This window comes from Liolophura sinensis, chromosome 11 (assembly GCF_032854445.1).
Source record: "Liolophura sinensis isolate JHLJ2023 chromosome 11, CUHK_Ljap_v2, whole genome shotgun sequence".
Lineage (NCBI taxonomy): Eukaryota > Metazoa > Mollusca > Polyplacophora > Chitonida > Chitonidae > Liolophura > Liolophura sinensis.
The window spans coordinates 28,565,537-28,588,142 of NC_088305.1; the positions used below are offsets into that span (position 1 = coordinate 28,565,537).

The window sequence follows — 22,606 nt, forward strand, 5'->3', positions numbered from 1 at the left end:
AGGTTTCCAGCTCCTTTAGCTCTGCCAGACAGAGTTTGGGAAAACCTTTGACCTGCCCGAACTCTCGCTCCCAGCAACGAGCGACCTCCCCGGCTCACTGTCAGTGTTTGTCGCTGTTTGACACCGTGCCTGTCTCACCAAAGCCTACCCTGATAACAGCGTCTTAGCTGAAAGCAGGACAATACGAAAGCAAATCTGCAGTTTTTATAATTTTGTAGTGCTATATTTTATAATGGGAATTGTTTTCGAGAAACAAACGTATTCTTTTTATTATTCTGTTCTAGTCGGAAGCATGTCTGTAACATTTAGCATCGCATTTTAACACCCCCTGTAAAACACATCATGGTTTCGTCCAGAATTAGGTCACGCCCCTTTAGAACGTTCGGTTGGACGAAAACAATGTGTCAGGGAAAGTGGGGGCGTTTTTAGCTGTTAATCTATACCGCAATGGCGTTTTTGTTATAATTACGAAAACATTTTGCTGCTACCAAGGTAATAGAATAGAAATAATGTTCGTGTTTGGATAGTCTAACGGTAGTTTTACATCAAATCGATTTTAGATCGATTTGATGTGATTTTACATTGATTTGATGTAAAACTACCGTTAGACTACCCTGACGCGAACATTATTTCTTAATTAGCTAATGAATATTAAGTTATTTAGCATGGCGGCTCCCATGAAAGACGGCCTGATAAATGAGTTCAAAGAAGTAATTGCGTATGCAAAGGCAAGCGATGGCTTTTCTGTAGAGTTAAAGGCAAAGCAGGTCACAACTTTTTGTACGGCACATAAGATAATATGCCTTGGGTCATCCAGCGTAGAAAATAGAGTGAAGAACCCACGATAACTATTCTTGTATCCCCTCTGTTATGCAGAATCAAGTGGTTAGTGTGTAAATATATTTAAATTGTTATGGCTCAGCTTGAGCACGGACGGAGATGGTAATAATACCCACGAAGCCTGTAAATAGCGCACTGCTCAACATTTCGGTACGTTCGCCATCCTGTGCAGTTGTTGACATAAATAAGTACGAAAATGGTCATTTCAGATCAGATGACGTAAGGCACGAGCCTCGCTTTCGACGTGGCTGTTGTAGAAAGTATGGCGCCCAAGTATATTAGAGATGTAATCTCGATAGAGGCAGTATGTACATGTCTATTTTAGAATGGGGCATAAACTAGGCTGGAGAAGTTGATTTGTAAGTTCGTGGTACGATAAACTTTGTTTCAGAAACTGTTTGCAGTTTGCAGTTAACCTAACCTAAATGTACACAGCAACGAGCTGTTAACCAAGGCCACCATTCACAGTACAGCCAGGACACAGTTTGTGGCCGATACAGATATCATTGGACCAATATCGTTGAACCATGGATACGAGTAGCATCAGTACCTTCCACACTGCCGACTACGCCCTTTTTGGGCTTAGCCTCGCAATATCTGTCGGTGTCGGGATATTTTACGCCATCAAAGACAGGAACAAAGCGGACACCGAGGAAGTGTTTCTGGGCGGACGTAAAATGTCAGTTATCCCCGTGGCCTTGTCTCTGCTCGCCAGTTTCCAGTCCGCAATCTCTATCATCGGGATACCGGCGGAGGTGTATTTCAGGAATACAATGTATCTATTATTCGTACTTTCCAGCCCATTGGCTATTTTCTGCTGCAACTACATCTACATACCCATTTTCTACAATCTGAAAATAACCAGTGCCTTCGAGGTATGATCATATTTATTTACTCTTTTCTTCATTCTTTGTTTTTTAGCACTGCACGCTGAGCAGTCTCTTACTTAGTGACGCATGTTGTGTTGACCTTTCAGTTTATTTGTCACGAATAAACGCAATATCAAAATTTATATAAACAATGTAACAGAAAGCAAAACCAATATACAGCAACCACAGAATGATTAAGAAAACAATTAAACGCTTATATTATCAAACGCACCAGCCTTTATATCGCTATTTAATTAAGGACATGGCACCTAATTAAGGACGGGGGTCTCGGATATTAAACACCGGCACGGATAGCACAGTTGGTAGAGCGTCCGCTTCGGGACCGGTAGATCCAGGATCAATCCTTGATCGAGTCACACGTAAGACTTTAAAAGAGGAAGTTGTAATTTCCTCGCTTGGCGTTCGACATGAAGGGTTGACCCGTATCGGCGGCTTACTTGCCTTCGGTAAGTCGTCTCAGTGAAGCAGCACTAAATAAAAGAGCGGTGGAAATCCGTCCTGCAACAAGGAGGCACATTACACGTACATACACCCTAATGATTCCTTCGTCGTCATATGACTGAAAAATTGTTGAATACGACGTTAAACCCCAAGCACTCACTCACTCAGATATTTAACAGGCGTAGTAAACACCAGCCAGAGTAGGTCTCGAAGCAGGCAAGGTAAATGCATTGCCGTGAACCACCTATATATCTCCCGACTGAACGCCGAAGATCACCCCACCAGACAATACAATCTTTCACTGCTCTGTTTACGTAAGGCAGTGACCCCGCCCCCCCCCCCCCCCCAAGATAGACAAGGAATGCAGGCTGTTCTTGACATACTTGACTTACTTACGCCATCTTTTCTATCTTCAGAAGGGTGTTATATACAGCATAGAGTAGATGAAATATACATATTTTATATATAACGTACTTTCACATTACATTATAGCAAGTGGGTCATTCCGTGTCAATTCAGCCGGCTGTTGTGGTGACCCTCCTGGATTTTGCTGAAAAAAATTCTTAAAAATTCCTTGACATATATTAAGGACGGTTTCCCAACAGGATATCTGTTCTGGAGGCATTTTTGGATGACCATAACTTCCAATTCAATGGGCATAGAAGTCTGAAAATCGAACTACAGGGTATTTCCTACCCTGGCTTTCAGAATGTGGAATCAAAAAATTTTCAATGAGCTGTGATAGATTTAGGAGATATTTGTTACCTGATTAATATTATTGATGTATATGCCAATTTGCAGAAGAAAGTCTGACCACTTTGAGGTATTATTATTCATGTAGTTGGTGTCTGAACTTTGCTCCAGGACAAAAAAGCGGACATTTTACCTCGTTTTTGTCTTAATTAATCCCCATGTTGACAGTTCAACACCTCTTTGAAATTTTATCCACATATAGATACATCTATTAGCCAACTATGGTAGAAAATTCAAGAGTTCTTCTCAACTCCTTCTACTGAAGGCGCTAACCGACTGAGCCACGAAGGCCCCTCATCATTATGTTTCACCATTATGTAATTTTCTTAGAACGATTATGACACATATCAATTTCTGAAGTTAAAACTGAGAGTCAGATCCCAGAGTGGCAAGTAAACCTATTGAGAACAATTTGGCAATTTGCTCTTTATCTTCTCAAAGTCATTATGGGACAGAGCGTAATGCCATGCGATATGACCTGCTACAGGTGGGACACTAATTACAGATGATGTGAGACAATGGCACCCAACATTGATCTCTACTGTTGTCTGGCCAAGTGTATGAAAGTGTGTGAGTGCGTAACCGTTTCATAAAATCAACAAGAACGTCCTGGTTTTCGTAAGGCCTTTCAACAATACAGCCAATGTACCATTCTGCATCATACATACAAGCTATGTATCTACCAGGCTGATAATTTTCAGAATCCAATGTTTTTTCAGTGATACCCACAGAGGCTGCTGCAGATTGTGTCTTCTGACACTCTTCGCATTTCAGTCTGACCATCATCTTTTGGTATGAAACTGAGGTGAGAACGTGTGCCAGATATAGCTGAAGCAGATGCATAGCGAGATTCAAGCCCTAACAACTGTGAATTATATTGAATATCCTCATCACTTACATAAAAAGAATTTGATACCACCAGTGTGCCTATTTGACCAATTAAACATGTCTTCAGCTGTTAAATTGTGGTTTTGAACTGGGACTGGCACAGAGTCGCTTCACTGTACCCACTATTCCATCACATGGACTTTTCCCATGCAATGTAGCAAAGAAATGCCACTCAGCTTCATCATCACCATCTTCCCTGTGATAACACAAGTTTATACAATTCTTGTTATTCTTGTACTGACTAGCACCACCATCTGAAAAGTTGATGACCTTTTACAAATAAGGTATGACCTCTTTCAAATATAGATACACCTTGGTTATGAAAGCATGGACCGCAGATTGATCATGCTTTAGGCTATCAGAAATGATACATACAGAGATACATTCAAGAATCAGAGTCTGCAGCTACCTGCGGATGGTCGTGGGTTTCCCCCGGGCTCTGCCCGGTTTCAACCCACCATAATGCTGACCGCCGTCGTATAAGTGAAATATTCTTGAGTACGGCGTAACACGCCAATCAAATAAATAAATAAATAAAATCTCAGATTCTTTAAAGTAATTGGCAAGGGGATGGAGAGTGGCCTGGCTATTGTCCCAGTCGTGTCCTTTTGCAGCATTCTGTATCAAATAAACTGTAATTTTCTGCAAAATCTAACCGTGCAATGGCTACATTTGAGGGGAGATTTTCCTTCATGGTAAGTTACCAGACTGGGACTTGGTAATGTATTGGTACTTTCTCAAGTCATCAGATTTCTCACACACTAAGTTTAGAAATTCACTTAAAGGTTTTTCCACATCTAGATAAATGTTTTCAGATCTGTGCGATCAGTATGTATCCACTGCTTGTAGGTGATGGTATCGCCATTTTTCAGGACAATTGTCAGTTCACTGAAAATACAAAATAGTATATGCATTGAACGAAACACGATTTTTAGGGGCATATATCTCAAAAAGTATTGAAGATTTTTTGATTCCATATTCTGAAAGCCAGGGTAGAAAATACCCTGTAGGTAGATTTTCAGACTTCTAGGCCGATTGCATTGGAAGTTATTGTCATCCAAAAATGCCTCCAGAAGAGATATTCTATTCGCGAATGTTGAAAATGAACTTTACAGGGTGTTTTTAGATGGTCATATCTCAAAAATCACTTGGAATTTGGGAAGGTAACTTGGGAAACCTTCCTCATATACGTCAGCAAATCCAAGAGGGTCACCACAAAAAAAAATTTTTGGGCTGATTTGACTTGGAATGACCATGTAACCGATTAATAACCTGTGAAAATAAAAAATATTTTGACAAGCTTTAAATGTGGAGCTGTACTATCCAGCATACCTAGTTCAAAGTATAGATTTTTTACTATTACGTCGTGCAGTTGTAGGGCGGTCAATAACAAATAGATACGTACATGTTTGAAACAATCCTTCCAAATGCTGATGCCTCCAGATTATCTTTCTGTATTCCTCTTACGTTTGATAGTCACTAAAAGGTCTATTATGCGCCTGCGCAGATAGTCGTTCTGATGGATAGGCTTGATTACTGACTATATCACAGCAGGAAACTATTTTTTCCTGTGAATGATTCTTGAATATTTTCTCGATTAAGACATCTGGAGAGGATGGAGAAACCAATGAGAAAAAGCTACATTTCAACCAACAAAGTAGAATCTGAGGCAGCGACCACGGGCCAATTGGCATATATAGAACGCGTGTGTATGAATTATGCTTAGAAAAACAAAGAGTTTTTGTGTTTTCTTCTATCGCTTTTTGCCTCATGATCCTGGTGACCTAGGCGTTGCTCAAGATTTCTGTACAAAATTTGCTAGTGGTGGTAGTCATGTAAGCGAATGAGAGAGAACGGCGCAGTGTGACAAGTAACCCGTGCATGGTCATGCTTTTTACCCAGGTTTTGACCGTTTTCTTCGTGCTGAATGCAGTCTTAATACACCTATCAAATAAATAAACAAATACATAAATCTTCGTTTTCTGATTAAAGAATGGAATGGATGTATCCAACACATCCAATGTGCCACTACCCCTTCGCCGTGATAACGTTACCTTTTATTCCATTTCCGGTGAAAGCAGTTGTGACATCATGACGTCACAGAAAGATTGACTATTTGTAACAAATTACAACTTATGATTGGTCAAATGCGTGATCTTGATTGACAGTTTGGAAAGGTCTACTGTGACGCCATGACATCACAGAACGATTGAAAATTTGTTAGCAACGTGTGGTACATCTAGTTGACGTATTTGCAACAACTCAATGTGAGACTCGAGACAAGTTACTGCACAGACAGTAGAACGCATCATTTTCTTCTATGGTGTTGCAGTGTGACGTAATAAAGGAAAAATCAAATGACTTCACAGCTTTGGGCCGTCTTGATACAGGCGGGAAGGAGTAATACGAGTTCCCCATTGGGTGTTCTTGATTGACTGTTTGTAACACCTGTCGTTAAAGGCACAAGCAAGTTATAAATGCATATGTAGGTCCAACTACGGTATGGGGCAGTCAACTTACTCTCGTGCTATCCACAAATGTCTGCTTGTGAGGCAACAGCACTCTGAAGACTGATATGCTAAATTTAAAATGAGACGGAAATATGGTAATTTAAGTAAAACACATTTGCCTAAAGAATAACACAATATTATGCCTATACCGTAAAACATTATATATTCATTTATTTAAAGGATTTTTAACGCGGTGTTTTGGAGTTTTCAAATTTTAAGGTTTACTGGTTTCGAACCTTCGACGTTATGGCATGGTTTGAGTCCAATAGGTTTTGGTATGACCAGCACTTCATCCGCGTGAACTGTAAACATCACACATTTGATACGTACGGGGAATAAAGTGTACGTTTTATAGATGCTTTCTGTTGTAGTACTTGTCACTTCGCTTCCACATCTCGCTGAGGACGGCCACATCGGTGCTGTACTCCATCCAAATGGTGAGTGTTGTTGTTGAGTACGGCGTAAAACACCAATCAAATAAATAAATAAATACCAAATGGTGAGTGTACGTTTACACACCATACTAAATCAGTGCATGATTGTTTAAGATGAAGACATAAACACAGTTATTTGCCCATACTCCTTACCGCGCATGTGTTACTCTCTACCTGTCGCTTCACATCACTGCCACCACAAGCAAGTTTTGTACAGAAATCTTGAGTAACGTCGAGGTCACTGGGGTCACCGTGATGAGGAAGCAAGAGATGAAAACCTAAGATGAAAACCTAGAACAATTGTATAGATGAATGCTGATTAAATAGTTCCGAGGAGTAATGGGGTTAAGCGTGAGCAAATCTTCTAGCGTCGCACAGGCTCCAAAGGTAAAACTTATCTATTGGTGGCAGTGATGTAAAGCGAAAGGTAGAGAGCGACGCATGCGCTGTAAGGAGTATGTTATGTACGGGTACCCCATCAACCCCCAGCACAATTTCTACAAGCAAGTAGTTAATGAGTGAGTTCTATGGAGAACAGGTAGGAAAAAAGGCAAAGGCAATAAGCTTTGAGCAGGACTCCCTGTTTTAGAATAAAATGGATTTGGAGACAGGAAGAACTTTGGACATAGACATGTATAACCTGAGACAAAGAAGCCAGTGATTATATTACCTAGGTAAAGCCATTGTTGTAATAGTTCATTGAACGGTAGGGGATCGGATGGAGTGAGGCGTGTAATATAGACGACATAGGAGGCAGATGTATGTAGGCCAATGGGAAAGTAGGTTTGTACCAACTACAAGAGAACATGAGATGAGGAGAGAAGTCGGTTGTGTAATTTGTGCTGCTTTTTTTCACTTTTCAAAGCCTGTGCGTGCAGTTGAATATGGAAATTTCAAGTGACGTCATTACGACGTCCCGGTTTAAAAAGGTGTCGCCGCCGCTTCACGTCACGGCACACTCAAAAAGTAATCTCTTAGTTTTAAAAGAAAGTTTGTTGTCTGAGTTATGCTAGAATGTATTCTGTTTTCATAACACAATACTGTGTCGTATTCAGCGTAATGTCCTGTTAGTCTAATAGAATATATATGTTGAATTAATAGAATATATGTGTTATATTTAACAGAAAATTCCATTGAAATAGCAGAATGCATTCTATCATCACTCAGACAACAGACTTCCTGTTAAGTTTAACGGATTATTTTTTTTAGTGTAAGACTGTTTGCCTATATAACCTTGCATATATAACCTTGCATAAATAGTGTTGGCAGTGTCTGGCAGAATATCATTATTTGTTGATTTGATTGAAGATTTAATGCCCAAGTATGAACTATTTTGGGTCAGTGTCATAACCTTTGCACCGTTTTTTAACAGTTGTTGTATATGTCGGTGGTGCTCTACGCCCCTTCCCTGGCGCTAAGTGCAGGTAAGTGATAATACATGTATGTCTGTTTTTTAGGGGCTGTTTAAAATTACTGAAAACCTGTGACTGGCTGGCTTTTAGTGGTGAATCAAACAATAATCTATTTTAACAAAGTTTGTCACCTGGGTGATGCTAGAATGTATTCTGTTATTATAACATAATACTCTGTCTTATTCAACACAATGTCCTGTTGGTATAATGGAATCTATAACAGAAGACGCCAAATGGTTTGTAATGGTCATAAGTCAACTGGATGACAGTGAATATCAACAAATGTTCACAGTCAATGGGTTAACCGATTTTCATACTAAAACACCAGATGTGTTGAAATATCAACATCATTGACAAAAAAACAGAAAGTATTGTTTCTTTTCATTTTACAACAAAAATCTTGTGTCTTTTGTGAACAAATGTGTATTATCTGTGTACCTCACCCTTCCTTGTGCATTCAGAGCTAGACTTAATGAACACTTTTTAACAATATTTTTTTTTAATTCGGAGCCATTTTTGTTTACATCCTCCAGTGACTGTTCTGCCGTTGTGGCCAGTTGTAGCCACTGTCGGAGTCGTCTGTATCTTTTATACCACGATAGTAAGTAACATTCTTTATAACAGAGCATGTATGTTTTATCCGCCTGAAGTTTGTCTTCATTTAAAAGTGGATTAACGTCTTACATTCACAATTTATACTCTAGTTTTTTGGTAGTTTGGGTTCAACGCCGTTTTTGGAACTGGCCTGGGGATTATTGACCTGGAACGTCCATCTTGATTAAGGGCTGGTACAAGAATCTCTATTATGCCCCCTAAATAGATAGGTAGTATAGAAAAATGGCGATGTGCAATAGATTAAGATGCGCGCATTAAGACTTGGGAGCACAAGATCTTCAGTTGGAAGGCCTTCCAGCAACCTGCGGATAATCGTGGGTTTCCCTTGGGCTGTGCCGGGTTTCCTCTCTCTATTACGCCGACCGCCGTCGTTTAAGTGAAATATTCTTGAGTACGACGTAAAACACCAATCAAATAAATAAACAAATCAAAACCAAGTCCTCAATTACAGTTTACGCTTTTGTTTCCCTGCAGGACTTTAGGTGCTGACACACTGCATGGACAACTCATTTAGTGGAAGAAAATGGCTTAAATTTTGTGGTTAAATACAGGGCGGTATGAAGGCGGTGGTGTGGACAGACACGTTCCAAATGCTAGTGATCTTTGCCGGGCTGCTGGCTGTTTTGATACAGGGGAGTTTAGTGACTGGCGGATTAGCGAACGCTTGGACCATCGCCAGTGATCACGGAAGAATAAAGTTCAACGAGTAAGAAACAGACGGGCTATTCCCCCGAATTAATGATTCAACGAAAATCATTTTATTTTTCTAACATCAGTTGCTCAAAGTGTATTAAGACTAAAGCCCCTGGTTTTAACTTCCATCTGGCCTATTTTGGTATTTGTTTTTCATTAGTGTATACTCGTTAAATGCAAAAAACAGTCCTACTGTATCTTTATTCTTGTGATTTGTAAAAATGTTAGGCAACCATTGCTGACATTATTTCACCGATCACCGGTCTTACCGTTTTCTAGAGCCACAAATGTTCTCAAGTTCACAGGCGTTCAGCGTCCCACTTTTTCTCTATTGTTTGTCTACTCTAAATTACATTTTGTGAAACGTTTTCCAGACGCCCATGTTGTAGTAAATGTGACCAGTAACAGTTGCCTAACAATGTTGATAGGTTCCGTGTTACAAGGATTTAACTGTACGTCACAGTTGTTGTTGTATTTCCCCCCCCCCCCCATAGAGATGATTTGAATAAACATAAAGCTGTTGTATTTTTCCCTGCTGTGATTTGACTGAATGTCACAGTTATTGTTATATTTCTCCCAACTGTGATTTGACTGAACGTCCCAGTTGTTGTTGTATTCCCCCCAGCTGTGATTTGACGGAACGTCACAGTTGCTGTTGTATTTCTCTTTGACTGTACGTGAAAGTTGTTTTGATATTTCCCCTAACTGTGATTTGACTAAACGTCACAGTTGTTGTATTTCCTCCCAGAATCAATGGTTGTGCGAATAAAAGTGAAGTTATTTTTGTATATCTTCCAGCTGTGATTTGACTGAATGTCACAGTTGTTGTTGTATTTCCCTCCCAGAATCAGTGGTGATCCGACAGTACGGCACAGTATCTGGTCCTTGATCATTGGCGGGGCATTCACAAATATGGCGGTTTACGGGACGAACCAAGCTCAGGTGCAGAGAGCCTGTGCATGCCCAACCCTGACGAAAGCACGAGTGTAAGTCACCGTTATGTTGTTTCAGAGTCTAAGAAAAGGTTCATGCAGCATTGAAAATAGCGATGGACACTTCTCACTGGCTAATGGAACCAGTATGTGAACTAGTTGCGCATGGGAGACCATGTACTATGGCGGGGGATTCCACGTGGGAAGGCCTGCAGCAACCTGCGGATGGTCGTGGGGTTCCCCTGGGCTTTGCCCGGATTCCACCCACCATAATGCTGACCGCCGTCGTATAAGTGAAATGTTCTTGAGTGCGGCGTAAAACACCAATCAAATAAATAAATTAATTACAACTTGCAATCACAGCGTGGAAAATCTATAGAGCTGTCTTCTATTTCCGATCGCCACGATATGGCTGAAATATTGCCGATGTGGCGTTAAGCCATAATCATTCATTCATTCTATTTCCGTTTAACTGGGACATCACAATGCAGTTTTAACATCGTGTTTAGATTTTGTTTAGGATATGTGTTTTGCAGTGAAGCACTACTATTAATGCCATTTTAAACTAGCTTGGTACAAAGAGGAAGACTTGTTTTTTATACCGAACAACTTTTTCCCCAGTTAAACCGAACACTGACTTGTTACAATTCAGGGCCTACTGGCTGAATGTTCCCGGCCTAATGATCAGCGTCTTGCTCTACGTCCTCATTGGCGTTGTCATGTTTGCGTATTACGTGGATCGAGACCCGCTGGAGTCTGGCAGGATTGCCGCCCCTGATCAGGTACGAGTAACGAGGTTATAGTGTTGTAGGACCTTTTCTGTCTAGGAAGGTAATTCCAGACAGTAGCCTACGCATGATGTTTACAGACCTTGCGCCACTCTTAAATGTTCGTTTTACATCACTGGCAGCACTAGCAAATTTTGCACAGAAGTCTTGAGCTCCATTTGTTGTGCCAAAACTGAACGTCGGCTTGTTAAGTTGGGTTAAGTAGCTCCTTCAGTTCCATGTCGGGATAAAACTGACCAATGGATGAACTCCATTTCGCGCCAAAACTGACCAATTGGGTAATCGCGCGGTTTTGGCGCCTCAATTTCGTTGACGTTCGCGCTGGCGGGATAAAAAAAGGTGTGTCAAGAGAGTGACGCTTATTCCGGCTGTATCGCCTAGACAACACCAGACCACGTTCACCCAGAGCGTATACTACTGACGCTACGCCGCCATCAAGGTTTACCGAGGAGAAGGAGGAGGAGGTGTGGGACGTGTGCCAGGCGGTTTTCCCGGCGAGACGTATGGGTGCGCCATGTCCAGACACAGCACGCCGAGGGGAAGAGGTCGCAGTTTACTTGCGGCACGTGTGCCAGGCGGTTTTCCCATTAGGGAACTGGATTTTGTTGACAAATGCATGTACATTGTATGATGTATATATCCGCTGTTTGGGATAGGTTCACTCACTACACACGGACATCAGGGACGACGCTGGACTGTGCCTCGCACCGGCAGCCAGCCAGCTCGCCAGCAGCAGCAGCCATCTCCGCCGCGTCGGCCGGGATGGAAGCGGGGTCAGAGAACGCTCGCGGGCAGAGACTGAGACCCGGTCGATGCCGCTCTCCATGCATTGTACTATGACCCCTTCAGTCCAGCGGCTTACAGTGGCGTTCAGCCCTTGCTTAAGGTAGCCAGGCAACATGGACTCAAAGTGAGTCGGGCCTGCGTGTCGGCTTGGCTGGCTCAGCAGGACACGTACACGCTGCACCACGACGCTACCCTCGTAACCGAGTTGTGGTTGGGGGTATAGACAGTCAGTGGCAGGTGGATCTGGTCGACATGACAGCATTTGCCAAAGAGAACGACAACCGTTACCTACTTACCTGCATCGATGTCCTCTCCAAGTGCGCTTGGGTGGTTCCACTGCGCAACAAAACCGGTTTTCGTCTGATCGAGGCGTTGCAAGGTATTTTCAAGACGGGACGTCGACAGTTGTACCTGCAAACAGACGAGGGTAAAGAGTTTCTGAACAGACCGTTTCCAACATTTTTAAAGGACAACCGGGTGTTTTTCTTTCACACGTTTAACGAAACCAAAGCGTCCCTTGTAGAACGGTTTAACCGTACTTTGAAAGGACTCGTGTACAAATATTTCACCGCTCACAACACCCGGCGGTACCTGGACGCCTTACCGGCGCTAGTCCGCGGTTACAATCGAGCGAATCACCGCAGTATACGGCGGGCCCCATCGAAGTCACCACCCAGAACCAAAAAGAAGTGCGTCAAGCCTTGTACGATCCACCAATGTCCAAACGATCGGTGTACCGTTATGGCGTCGGCGATCTCGTACGTATAAGTGAAGTGAATGGGAATTTCGTAAAATCGCACCTCCCGAAATGGAGCTTGGAAATGTTCCGCATCGCCCGCACCCACCCTCGTCAACCTGTCGTGTACACACTGGAGGATTTGAACAGGGAACGGTTGCTCGGGGCGTTTTACGAGACCGAACTGCAACCGGTGACGGCCGCGGCAGATAAGTTTATTAGGTGGAGAAGATCTTAAAAAGGGAACGTCGCCTAGGAAAAGTGTACTATTGGGTGAAGTGGGTCGGCTATCCACCCAGCTTTAATTCTTGGATGCCGACCAGGGATGTTAAACGTATTTAATGAGGCTGACGGGGGTAACTGTCACTCCCGTGCCACATACCTCAAGGGATGGATCAGTGGGTACAAATATAAGCGTCAATTCCGACATTCATATACCATTCGTAGTCCATAAAGGGCGTTCCAAGTCGATAATCGCAAGATGCATTTCCAAAACAACGTTTAACACTAACTCCCAAAGACAATGACATGTAAGAAATTATACAAATAAGAAATAAAGCCGGTAACACACATGAGAGAAGCAGTCATCAGTTTTCAGTGATGCCGGGTAGACAATGAATATTCCAGGCATGAATTCCATAAAAAAATTTGTAGTCCGTGAATGAGTTCCAAGTCAAATAACAATTAAAGAAGTATCTCAGTCGCGCTTTAATTGCAACTGTTCATAAAGACATCATGCTGATGTAATTAGCATGGCTACCTTTACGGCCTCTGGCCCCAGGTTAAGTGGTATTTGATACAGTTTGAAAATGACGAGCGTTACAGACTCTAACCGATCAGATTGTGATTCAAAAGTAACGGACGATTACGTCTTTCCCGTTAACATGTAAAGATCTCATGCTACAAGAAGCGCCATCTATGATGTTACACATGACATACAAGATAGACGGTTACACTGGGCAACCAGCGCCATCTATGTTGTTAAATACCATGTACGTGATAGATATGTACATAGGGGTAACAGCGCCGTCTATGTGGTTGATCACAATGCAGATCGCCAGAGATTCTGAACGCTCTGTCTATACCTGCCAACGAGAGTGTTATACTCATTGTAAAATTTGAGAAATTTAGAATGAAGGCGTTTGATGGAGTATCCTTGACAAACTAGTTTTTGAACTAGCAACTTGTGACGCAGATTAAAGTCATCACAATTAACGCAAGATCTGACAAATGCTACAAGACGAGATATGTATACGCCATATGCAGGACCCTTTGATATATTGCTATCTAAATAAGGATAATTTACAATATCAAAATTGAAATGATCCCTTTTGTCGTAAAGGCGGCGTGAAAGAAGACCTTGTTCGTCTTTGTACAGATATAGATCCAGATAAGATGTACCGTCAGGACTATCGGTTGTCACCTTTAAATCCAATGAAAGCGGAAAGATTTCCTTCACCGCTTCAGCAATATGGGAATTATTTAACGCCAGTAGATCATCAATATACCGCTTGGTAAATGAAAAGGATCGAGCTCTAAAGATATTACTTTTAAGTAATTTCTGCATATAGTCGTATTCATATGAAAACAGGTATAGGTCTGCCAAAAGAGGTGCACAACTGGTACCCACTGGAATACCTATGCACTGTTGGTAAATGGTATCTCCGAATTTCACATAGATGTTATTAATGAGAAATTCAAGTAATTCAATAAATAATGTAACATCCCATGAGTGGTAACCTTTATAAGGAGTAGAACTGAAGAAAGCCTTATTGCTTCTTACGTTAATGTAACGGTGACTTGTTTTAGTAAATACTGAGACAATTAACGACGATATTCTTTCAATAAGATCTTTGTGAGGAATCGTAGTATAGAGAGTAGAGAAATCCCATGTGGATACGTCTTTGCACGGTATATGCATATGAGCATCGAGTTCTTCTGTAAGACGTTTGGAGGTGTTAAGAATCCACATGCAGTTGACACCTGAATTTTTTGTTATGGCACAACAATACTTATTCCAAAATGACTTTACTTCTTGTAACGCTCTCGTAAGTAGGGTTGACAAGAGTTTGGTGGTACAGCTTCTTGAACCGGCAATAAATCGAGCCTTGTATGGGGTACAAGGCTTGCGCGAGAATAAAGGCACCGTGGCAGCCGTGCTCGGTACCGATCACCGTTTCCACACCTGTATATTCTTCACCCAACACGGCGCGGCGCGGTAGCCGCAGTCGCAGTAGCACCCGTAGTCGCAGTAGCACCCGTCTACCTCACCCGCCCCGCCCATGGCGACGGCGGCGGTGACCGCAGCTGCCTCCCGCACTGTCCCTCACCCGTTCGACCAGCCGAACTGACTCACCCAGCTTCCCCATTCATGGATACTCGATGGGAGCATTCGTTTACCATTTGATGGCCGAAGCGGATGAACGCGTGACAAACCTCTTTACCAAAGGTAGCCACCACCGCAATATCAGCGTGGTGTACATCGTGCAGAACTTATTCAACAAAACCAAAGATCATCACACCATTGTTTGAACGCGACCAACTTAGTGTTGTTCAAAAACTCGAGAGACGCGTCTCAAATTACCATGATTGCTAAACAGATGGTTCCAGGGCGGACGCAGAACGTGCGCGAGCTGGTGGGAGGTAATGCAGCACCCGAAGAAAATGGCTTTGGTCGAGCCGCGGCTCTTAGATACGCTTACGTGGTCACCATCTGCGTACTCCGTCTCTCTGTACCCCGTGCCCAGTACTGTTAAAGCCTTCAACGCGCTCGACCAAAAGATGGCACCAACCCTCCACGACACGACTCTCTCGAAGGATGAGAAAATACAGCGGTATCACCACACCCTTCAACGGTACCGCGCGTTTCAAGATCAATATCAAGCCGCGTGGCAGATAGGTAGCAAAGAGACAAGTCCGACGACGAACTCACCCTTCGCCAAACCTGTCGGTCGTTTGAGTGAGGGGAGATTTGAGACAGCGTCCCCGTCGCTTTACGGCGAAAGGCTGCTCTGCCCTGGGGCGACACCGAGCGATCACACCACGATCGCTGGCGTGATTGGGTGCGGGAAAAGATGGACACACCATCTGAGACGAAAAAAAACCCTACCACATCACGATCTCTACCCGCCCGTTCTCGCCCTCCTCTTCCTCCCGCCAAAACCACGGCCACCAAAACCACGGCCACCACCACCACATCTTTGTGCGCAAAGTCAAAATCACCAGCGGTGTTCAACTGGGGCATTTGAAAGCGTTGGCCAAAGCCCCTGCCAAGTACCCTATCCATCGCGTGCTGACCAAGTATTTCTCCGTGCTCACAGGCCACACCCTCATCAACGAGCAAAACCTATTTCTGGGCAGCTTACTGACACGTATAGTGGTGGGATGTGTGAGCAACACGCCTTTTGACGGGAACAACGCTAAAAACCCGTTCCATTTTCAGCACAAACTTCGTCGCCTTTCATGTCGGCGGACGTCAAATTCCTGCCAAGCCCCTGACACCTGACTTTGACACCGGTAATTTCGTCAATAGGTACATGAACCTTTTTACCAACAGGGGGAAAATGTTTCACGACGAGGGAAACACCATCCTTCGCACCACGTTCGCCGAAGGCAACACGCTGTTTTGTTTCGACTTGACCCCCAACCTCCACGACGATCACCAACTGAACCTGGTGCAAAATGGTGATTTGCGCCTGGAGATGCGGTTTGCCAAACCACTGCCGGAAACCACTAACGTGGTGTGCTACGCCGAATTCAGCAATATCTTTGAAATTGAAAAAAGCCGAAACGTGCTCTGTGACTTCGCAGGTAGAAAACACAAAACAACATGGACACGGTTCAATTGCGACGTGTGCTACAGACGGACGTGTTTACCCGTGCCGTGCTGGGGGATGTCTACGCTCGACCACCTCGGGGCCTCCGTTGCTCAGTTGGTTAGCGCTCTAGCGCAGCGTAATGGCCCAGGAGTCTCTCACCAATGCGGTAGCTGTGAGTTCAAGTCCAGCTCATGCTGGCTGCCTCTCCGGCCGTATGTGGGAAGGTTTGGCAGCAGCCTGCGGATGGTCGTGGGTTTCCCCCGGGCTCTGCCAGGTTTCCACCCACCATAATGCTGGCCGCCGTCGTATATTCGTCGTGAAATATTCTTGAGTACGGCGTAAAACATCAATCAAAAAAAAAAAAAGTCAAGACCACCTCCCTCACCAAGTGACCGGCACACCCTGGGTTTGCATCATCAACACAGACACGTGCCTCCGCCCGGGACAACATTGGGTGGCCGTCTTCATAGACACACCCCATCTCCGGGGAGAATACTTTGACTCCCACCCCTCCACATCGATATTCACTGCTTGGCTCAACCGGAGGACACACCACTGGACGTGGAATGATCGGCGGCTGCTGAGTTCGGACACGGCCATGTGTGGACAATATTGCGTGTATTACTTAACCCAGCGGGCTCGAGGTCGTCCCATGGACGCTATTGTACATACGTTGGACACGTCGTACACGACATAAGATAATGGACCACCAGTTTCCTGTTCGACATTTTATGAAAAAAAATGAATAAAGAGACAATGACATTCGCATACAGTGGTGTTTTGACTTTTTTTATTTTAGTCTTCAACGACAACACATTAGAAGGGACATGGTTTATAACAGTCCGGTTAAACATCCAGGCAGGTGGTGCTCACACCGTCCGGCAGTACTTTCAGCTTTGCATAGAAATAAGTAAAAGCGTCTTTCGTTTGTGTGTACGAATACATGCTGTTTCCCCGCATCCGCATCCCGCGGCTCACACCACTCGGGCTTTGGTGGCCTCGAGCGCTAACGCCAAGCAGGAGAGCTTGTCTTTACTGTTCGACTCACTGCCCTAGCAATAGTATGTCTTCGAACACAAAGCCGTTTATCAAAGTCGTAGTGGTCGCGTCGAGGTAACCATTTGTCCGCCTCGTATACTGCCCGCAGCTTAGGTTGAACCAAGGATTCCCAGTCTGGGTCAGACCAGGCTATGTAGGTATCGTCCGTATCCATGTTGCAGTACTGTCAGTCCGCCTTGTTAAAAAAAAACCAGTCATGAAATCATAGTAAAACTCCAACATACGGAGTTTGGCATACTGGTACACTGTACACCCTATTTGCAAGGGTAGGATGTAACGAAGGGTCCTCTTGCTGCTTACCACTTCGAAGGTGTCGTCATCGATTGGGTCGACCGTACCCCACCATACACTCTCCAGTAACTTGGGCGTCTTCGTCAGGTCACAGATTTTCACATTCACATGCCGGTCTTGGTTTGTGACGGTTTTGCCATAGCCGAAATTTCCTAACAACTTCATAGTTTCCCTGATAAGAGCCTTGGCAGGGTCCGCGTCCCCCTCTCGCCAGGCTTGGGAGACGGCGTCCGCGAATGATTGGAAGGCTCGCTCGGGCGTGTTCTCCATCTCTTGGTAGACGCGGGTCACAACCAACCCGTGAGCGAGATGCCATTGGAGCAAGGGTGTCGCCAGCAGAATTTCCCTACCGAATATACTCCCGATCAGCATACGCCTGGAACCGGGCATGATTTCATTTACTTTCGCGAACTCCGCCATGGTGGGGCCTATCTCCTCCCGGCTCACATCGATGTTTTTATATATGGGTGGAGGGGCCTCCGTGGCTCGGTTAGCGCGCTAGCGCAGCGTAATGACCCAGGAGTCTCTCACCAATGCGGTCGCCGTGAGTTCAAGTCCAGCTCATGCTGGTTTCCTCTCCGGCCGTACGTGGGAAGGTCTGTCAGCAACCTGCGGATGGTCGTGAATTTCCCCCGGACCCGGTTTCCACCCACCATAATGCTGGCCGCCGTCATATAAGTGAAATGTTCTTGAGTACGGGGTAAAACACCAATCAAATAAACAAATAAATAAATATGGGTGAGATGGTCCGGCACGTGGATGTCACATTCGACGAAGCCAAACAACCGGATTTAGGACGATAGGCACCACCAGCTAAACCTGCGTCTTGGGCTGTCGCTGTGGGTTTGAGGGGTAAGCCGTAACGTTGCAGGAAGGCGTGCAAGGCCGGGTTCGTTTTCTACAGGCGAAGAAACTCGCACTCCCATATGTACACCAACTGGTATCCCAGGGAGCGGATGTAGGCCTCATTCATGTCCACTTCCCGGCGCAAGTCTTGAAGTGTCAACCCTCGCCTGTCGTTGTAGAGGAGTTTCCCCTGGCGATTGTGATTCAGTTGACAGCCGTGGTAGTGGTAATAGCAACCGTGGAACTGAAAGACGAACGTCCGTCGATGTGGGTGAACCCGTCTACGGCGAGTTGCCAATCACCTACCCGCTTCTCGGTGTGGTTCAGCCGGTGGCGGATGGGTACCCCCAGCTGGTGCGACCGCCAGTCCAGCCATTTTTCAGCCAGACGCGTGGCGGTGCCAGAGGGAACGAACGCCTCCCCGTCACGTCGCCATCGGATGTAATGACCCACATGGTACAACGCGTTTGCATCGAACCCAACGATCCGCTGACAGAGCTTACCTCCCCGTATACGGGTCACGCCTCATTCGTGGTACGGATGAAAGATGATGCTCGGCCCGCCCACGATGTTTTTCTTTAGGCAGTCGTGCATGTCTTTGTCTTTCTCACTGACGGAGCGTGTGTGTGTGTGTGGAAGGGGGGGGGGGGGGGGGTGTAAGGGCCGTTTTCTCCAACCGGCCGAGGGAGCCTATGTAGCTGTAACAAAATTTCCCTTTTGTGACGCGGCAGTCGTAAGCTTTTTTACCAACTTGTCGTAACTGTAATTAGGGGCCAGGTAATTTCGAATGTCCACAAATTTCAGCTGCGGCGTCCTGATGGCCATATGGTTATTGTTACGCTTAATAACGTACTCCAAATCACCATCCATGACCAGGTGGGGGTAAAGCTGTTGCTTGATCAAGTTCAGGTCATAGTTACCCGAGTTGAAGCCGAGGACGGGGAACTGGTTGATATAGGCGACGAATTTGTCCCGCACTCGCCGAGTGGAAGACGGTTTGTTGTCGTTGGGATCGAGGAGCGCGTCTAACTTGTCCAAGATGTAGGCGTAACGCTCGGTGAGATAGGCGCTACTGCTCTCGCTGATGGTATTGAGGTAAGCCATCATCCGCTGGACGAGCGCGTGGGGATCGCCGGTAGAGATGAAGCACACGGGCTGGTCGTAATCCGGTACATTGGAGTTCACGCTGACACTGGGGATGTGTTTGGACGTTCATTCCGTTGAGCCGGTCATCACTTCGTCCACAGGGGCCAAGTAAGCTTCGAAGTCGTAACACGCTCGGTAAGGGAATATTCCGTCATCACCTTCCTGGAGGTAAATACTCATGTCCGCCAACACTTCGAAAATAGTGGGTTGATTGTGGAATACACACCCCAGGTACTTTCGGCAAACGGCGTCGGTGCACGTTTGACCTTGCCGTCGTAATTTCCATAGCTTATTAAAGCTCTTAGAACACACTTGGCAGGTAAAAGACAGGGCGTAACGGCTCATGTCCTTGATGTAGCTGAAATGCTGATTGTGAAGGCTTAACCGCATGGTGGGCGAAGTATAGCGCTCTGCACTGCGATGGATGAGTTGAGCCGAGTACGTCTTGTCCATGGGGATGAGCTGGTACACTTGAATGTTGACGTTAAATACGCTCAACACCGTGTCCAGCGCACTGACAGGTATCCCACGGAAATACCTCCGGTCCATCTCCACCGCCTACACATACATCTGGTGGTAACGTCGAGCCTGGTTCTCGCAGTTTTGGGGTCGGCCTTGTCTACATGGAGGGCCAGGCACTTAAACAAGCATTAATAATCGCTGTAAGGTCCATGATCCCCTCGCACCAACGTGTGCAGCCCCTCGTTCCCCGCCAGGTAAGGAGGTAACGTTATCCCACCCTCACCAATGGGTTGATGGGGAAGTTTGTGCACAAAAAACAACACGTTGGTGAGGAGGTCCACGACCCATTTTGTATCGGGCCGTTGTTTTTGTGCCCAGGCGAGTGGATCTTGGCTGGGGAGATGCAGGGTGAGAAGTTCACGCAGGCCAGTCTGACTCGCCACGCGGTACGGCGCGTCGAGTACCCGGGCATTGTTGGTGCTCGGGCAATAATACCGCACCTGCCCCTTCTCCTTGTGGCGCAGGATTTACCCGAAGCTATAGTTGACGGTGAAGGCGGTCGGCTGGTCCTCATAAATCGCGTCCAGATTGGCGGGGATGGCTTCGAGATGGCTGAGCCGGTAGTTACAGCGGTCTTGCACCGGCTTGTCGCAATGAAAATGGCTCCGAATCGAGCGCCAATGCTGCCGCCGATACAATCCCCGCAAATCACTCTCATTACTTGGCAAGAGATCATCGCGGGGTTGGGTCGTGTCGGGTTGGAACTGGCTCGCCAGGATCTTCCACTTTTCCTTGAGCGACTCCTCCGCCTCTAGACTTGCTTCACTCGAGCTGGCTTTGTTTGCGGTGGTGGTGGTGGTGGTGGTGATGGTGGGAAAAGCAGGTCTCTGTAACACAGAAGCGTCTCGAATAAAAGCCTAAGTAGAGTTGAGTACAGTGTGAGCGGTTTATGGTATATATAATACTTACTAGTGGACGTTGCAGATTTTGCAAATGGCTCATAATAGACGGTCCACGGGACCTGTCAGGGAGGAGGATGATGATGGTGAGGACAGTGACGTGTGAGTGTGAGCGTGCCGCGACATCGACATTCTCATATACGGTCGTCTGAATGACACTGTGTAAAAGCTGGTCTACCAAAGGCAGACATATATAGCATTCTGTTATATGTGCTCATCTGAATGACACCGTGTAAACACAGGTGGACCAAAAGTAGTCATATACGACATTCTGTTGTATATGGTCGTCTGAATGACTGTGTGTATAAAGTATATATTGTGGGCGACCGTTTTGAAATAAAAAGAGCCATTTAGGTGACCAGCTTAACTTTGGGCGACCATTCTTGTTGTTTATGGGAATTCTATATTTCTAACAGCTTTGATATATACAACATTGTCTTAAAATGTATGAAAATTGGCATAGTTGGGAATAAATCTTTACAAGAAGCGTAGATAACCACTCCAAATAAGTGGTGGCTTTAGGAGACCTACACACGTCTTCTAACAAGGTACACATTTCTCTGCAAAGGTTCTTGGTGTTTATGGGAATCCTATATTTCTAACAACTTTGATGTATACATTTTATTGTCTAAAAATGTATGAAAATTTGTCCATTGGGCGACATATTAACACCTAAATACAAGGCCTTATAATAGCTAAAATATCACATGAAAATTTATTAATTGGGCGACATATACAGATGTGGTCGCCTAAATGCGCAAAATGTTTGTGCACAAGGTAATCTGTCATTTGGGCGACATATATGCGGTCGCCTAAATGATGCATTGACTTTTGGGTGACCAGAAATATACAGTGAATTGTGTATATTTGTTATTTGATAGATGATGAATTATTTTTCTATGCTGTTTGATGTGTAAATTTAGGATGAAAATAAAAGAAACTTTTCGTTCCACAGATGTTTATTTTGAGCAAATATATCAGTTTATGAAAGAATGGTTGCCCAAATGACTATTTTTCAGGAATGGTCCAAATGTACAATAAAGTCTTCTGACACCTAGTGTTTCAAATTTCCTTTTCTTTGCTAAAATGGATGTTTCATATTGCATCTCTCCTGTATTCGATGTTTCGTCTTGTCATGACCTTGTTATACCGTCTTTTGCATTGATGTCTCATACTGTCTCATTATCAGCATGTCATCTTAGTAAATGTCCACATTCTCGTTTTAAATGTTATTAGCTGTTTCATGCATTTAATCATATGTCGGATGCAAAATTGTCTAATATCACCATGGAAATGTACGGGTGTTG

At 44.7% G+C, this 22,606-nt stretch overlaps 1 protein-coding gene across 1 annotated transcript in view; it reads left to right on the plus strand.

Moving 5' to 3' along the window:
- Window positions 1-1,100: 1,100 nt before the first annotated feature.
- Window positions 1,101-22,606, plus strand: part of LOC135477685 (sodium-dependent multivitamin transporter-like) — a 30,753-nt gene continuing 9,247 nt past the window's right edge. The window contains exons 1-7 of the mRNA XM_064757874.1: window positions 1,101-1,715; window positions 6,694-6,759; window positions 8,129-8,180; window positions 8,702-8,769; window positions 9,335-9,489; window positions 10,322-10,462; window positions 11,061-11,190. Coding sequence (XP_064613944.1) covers window positions 1,368-1,715; window positions 6,694-6,759; window positions 8,129-8,180; window positions 8,702-8,769; window positions 9,335-9,489; window positions 10,322-10,462; window positions 11,061-11,190 — 960 coding nt within the window. The 5' untranslated portion in view covers window positions 1,101-1,367. The remainder of the gene's footprint in view (window positions 1,716-6,693; window positions 6,760-8,128; window positions 8,181-8,701; window positions 8,770-9,334; window positions 9,490-10,321; window positions 10,463-11,060; window positions 11,191-22,606) is intronic.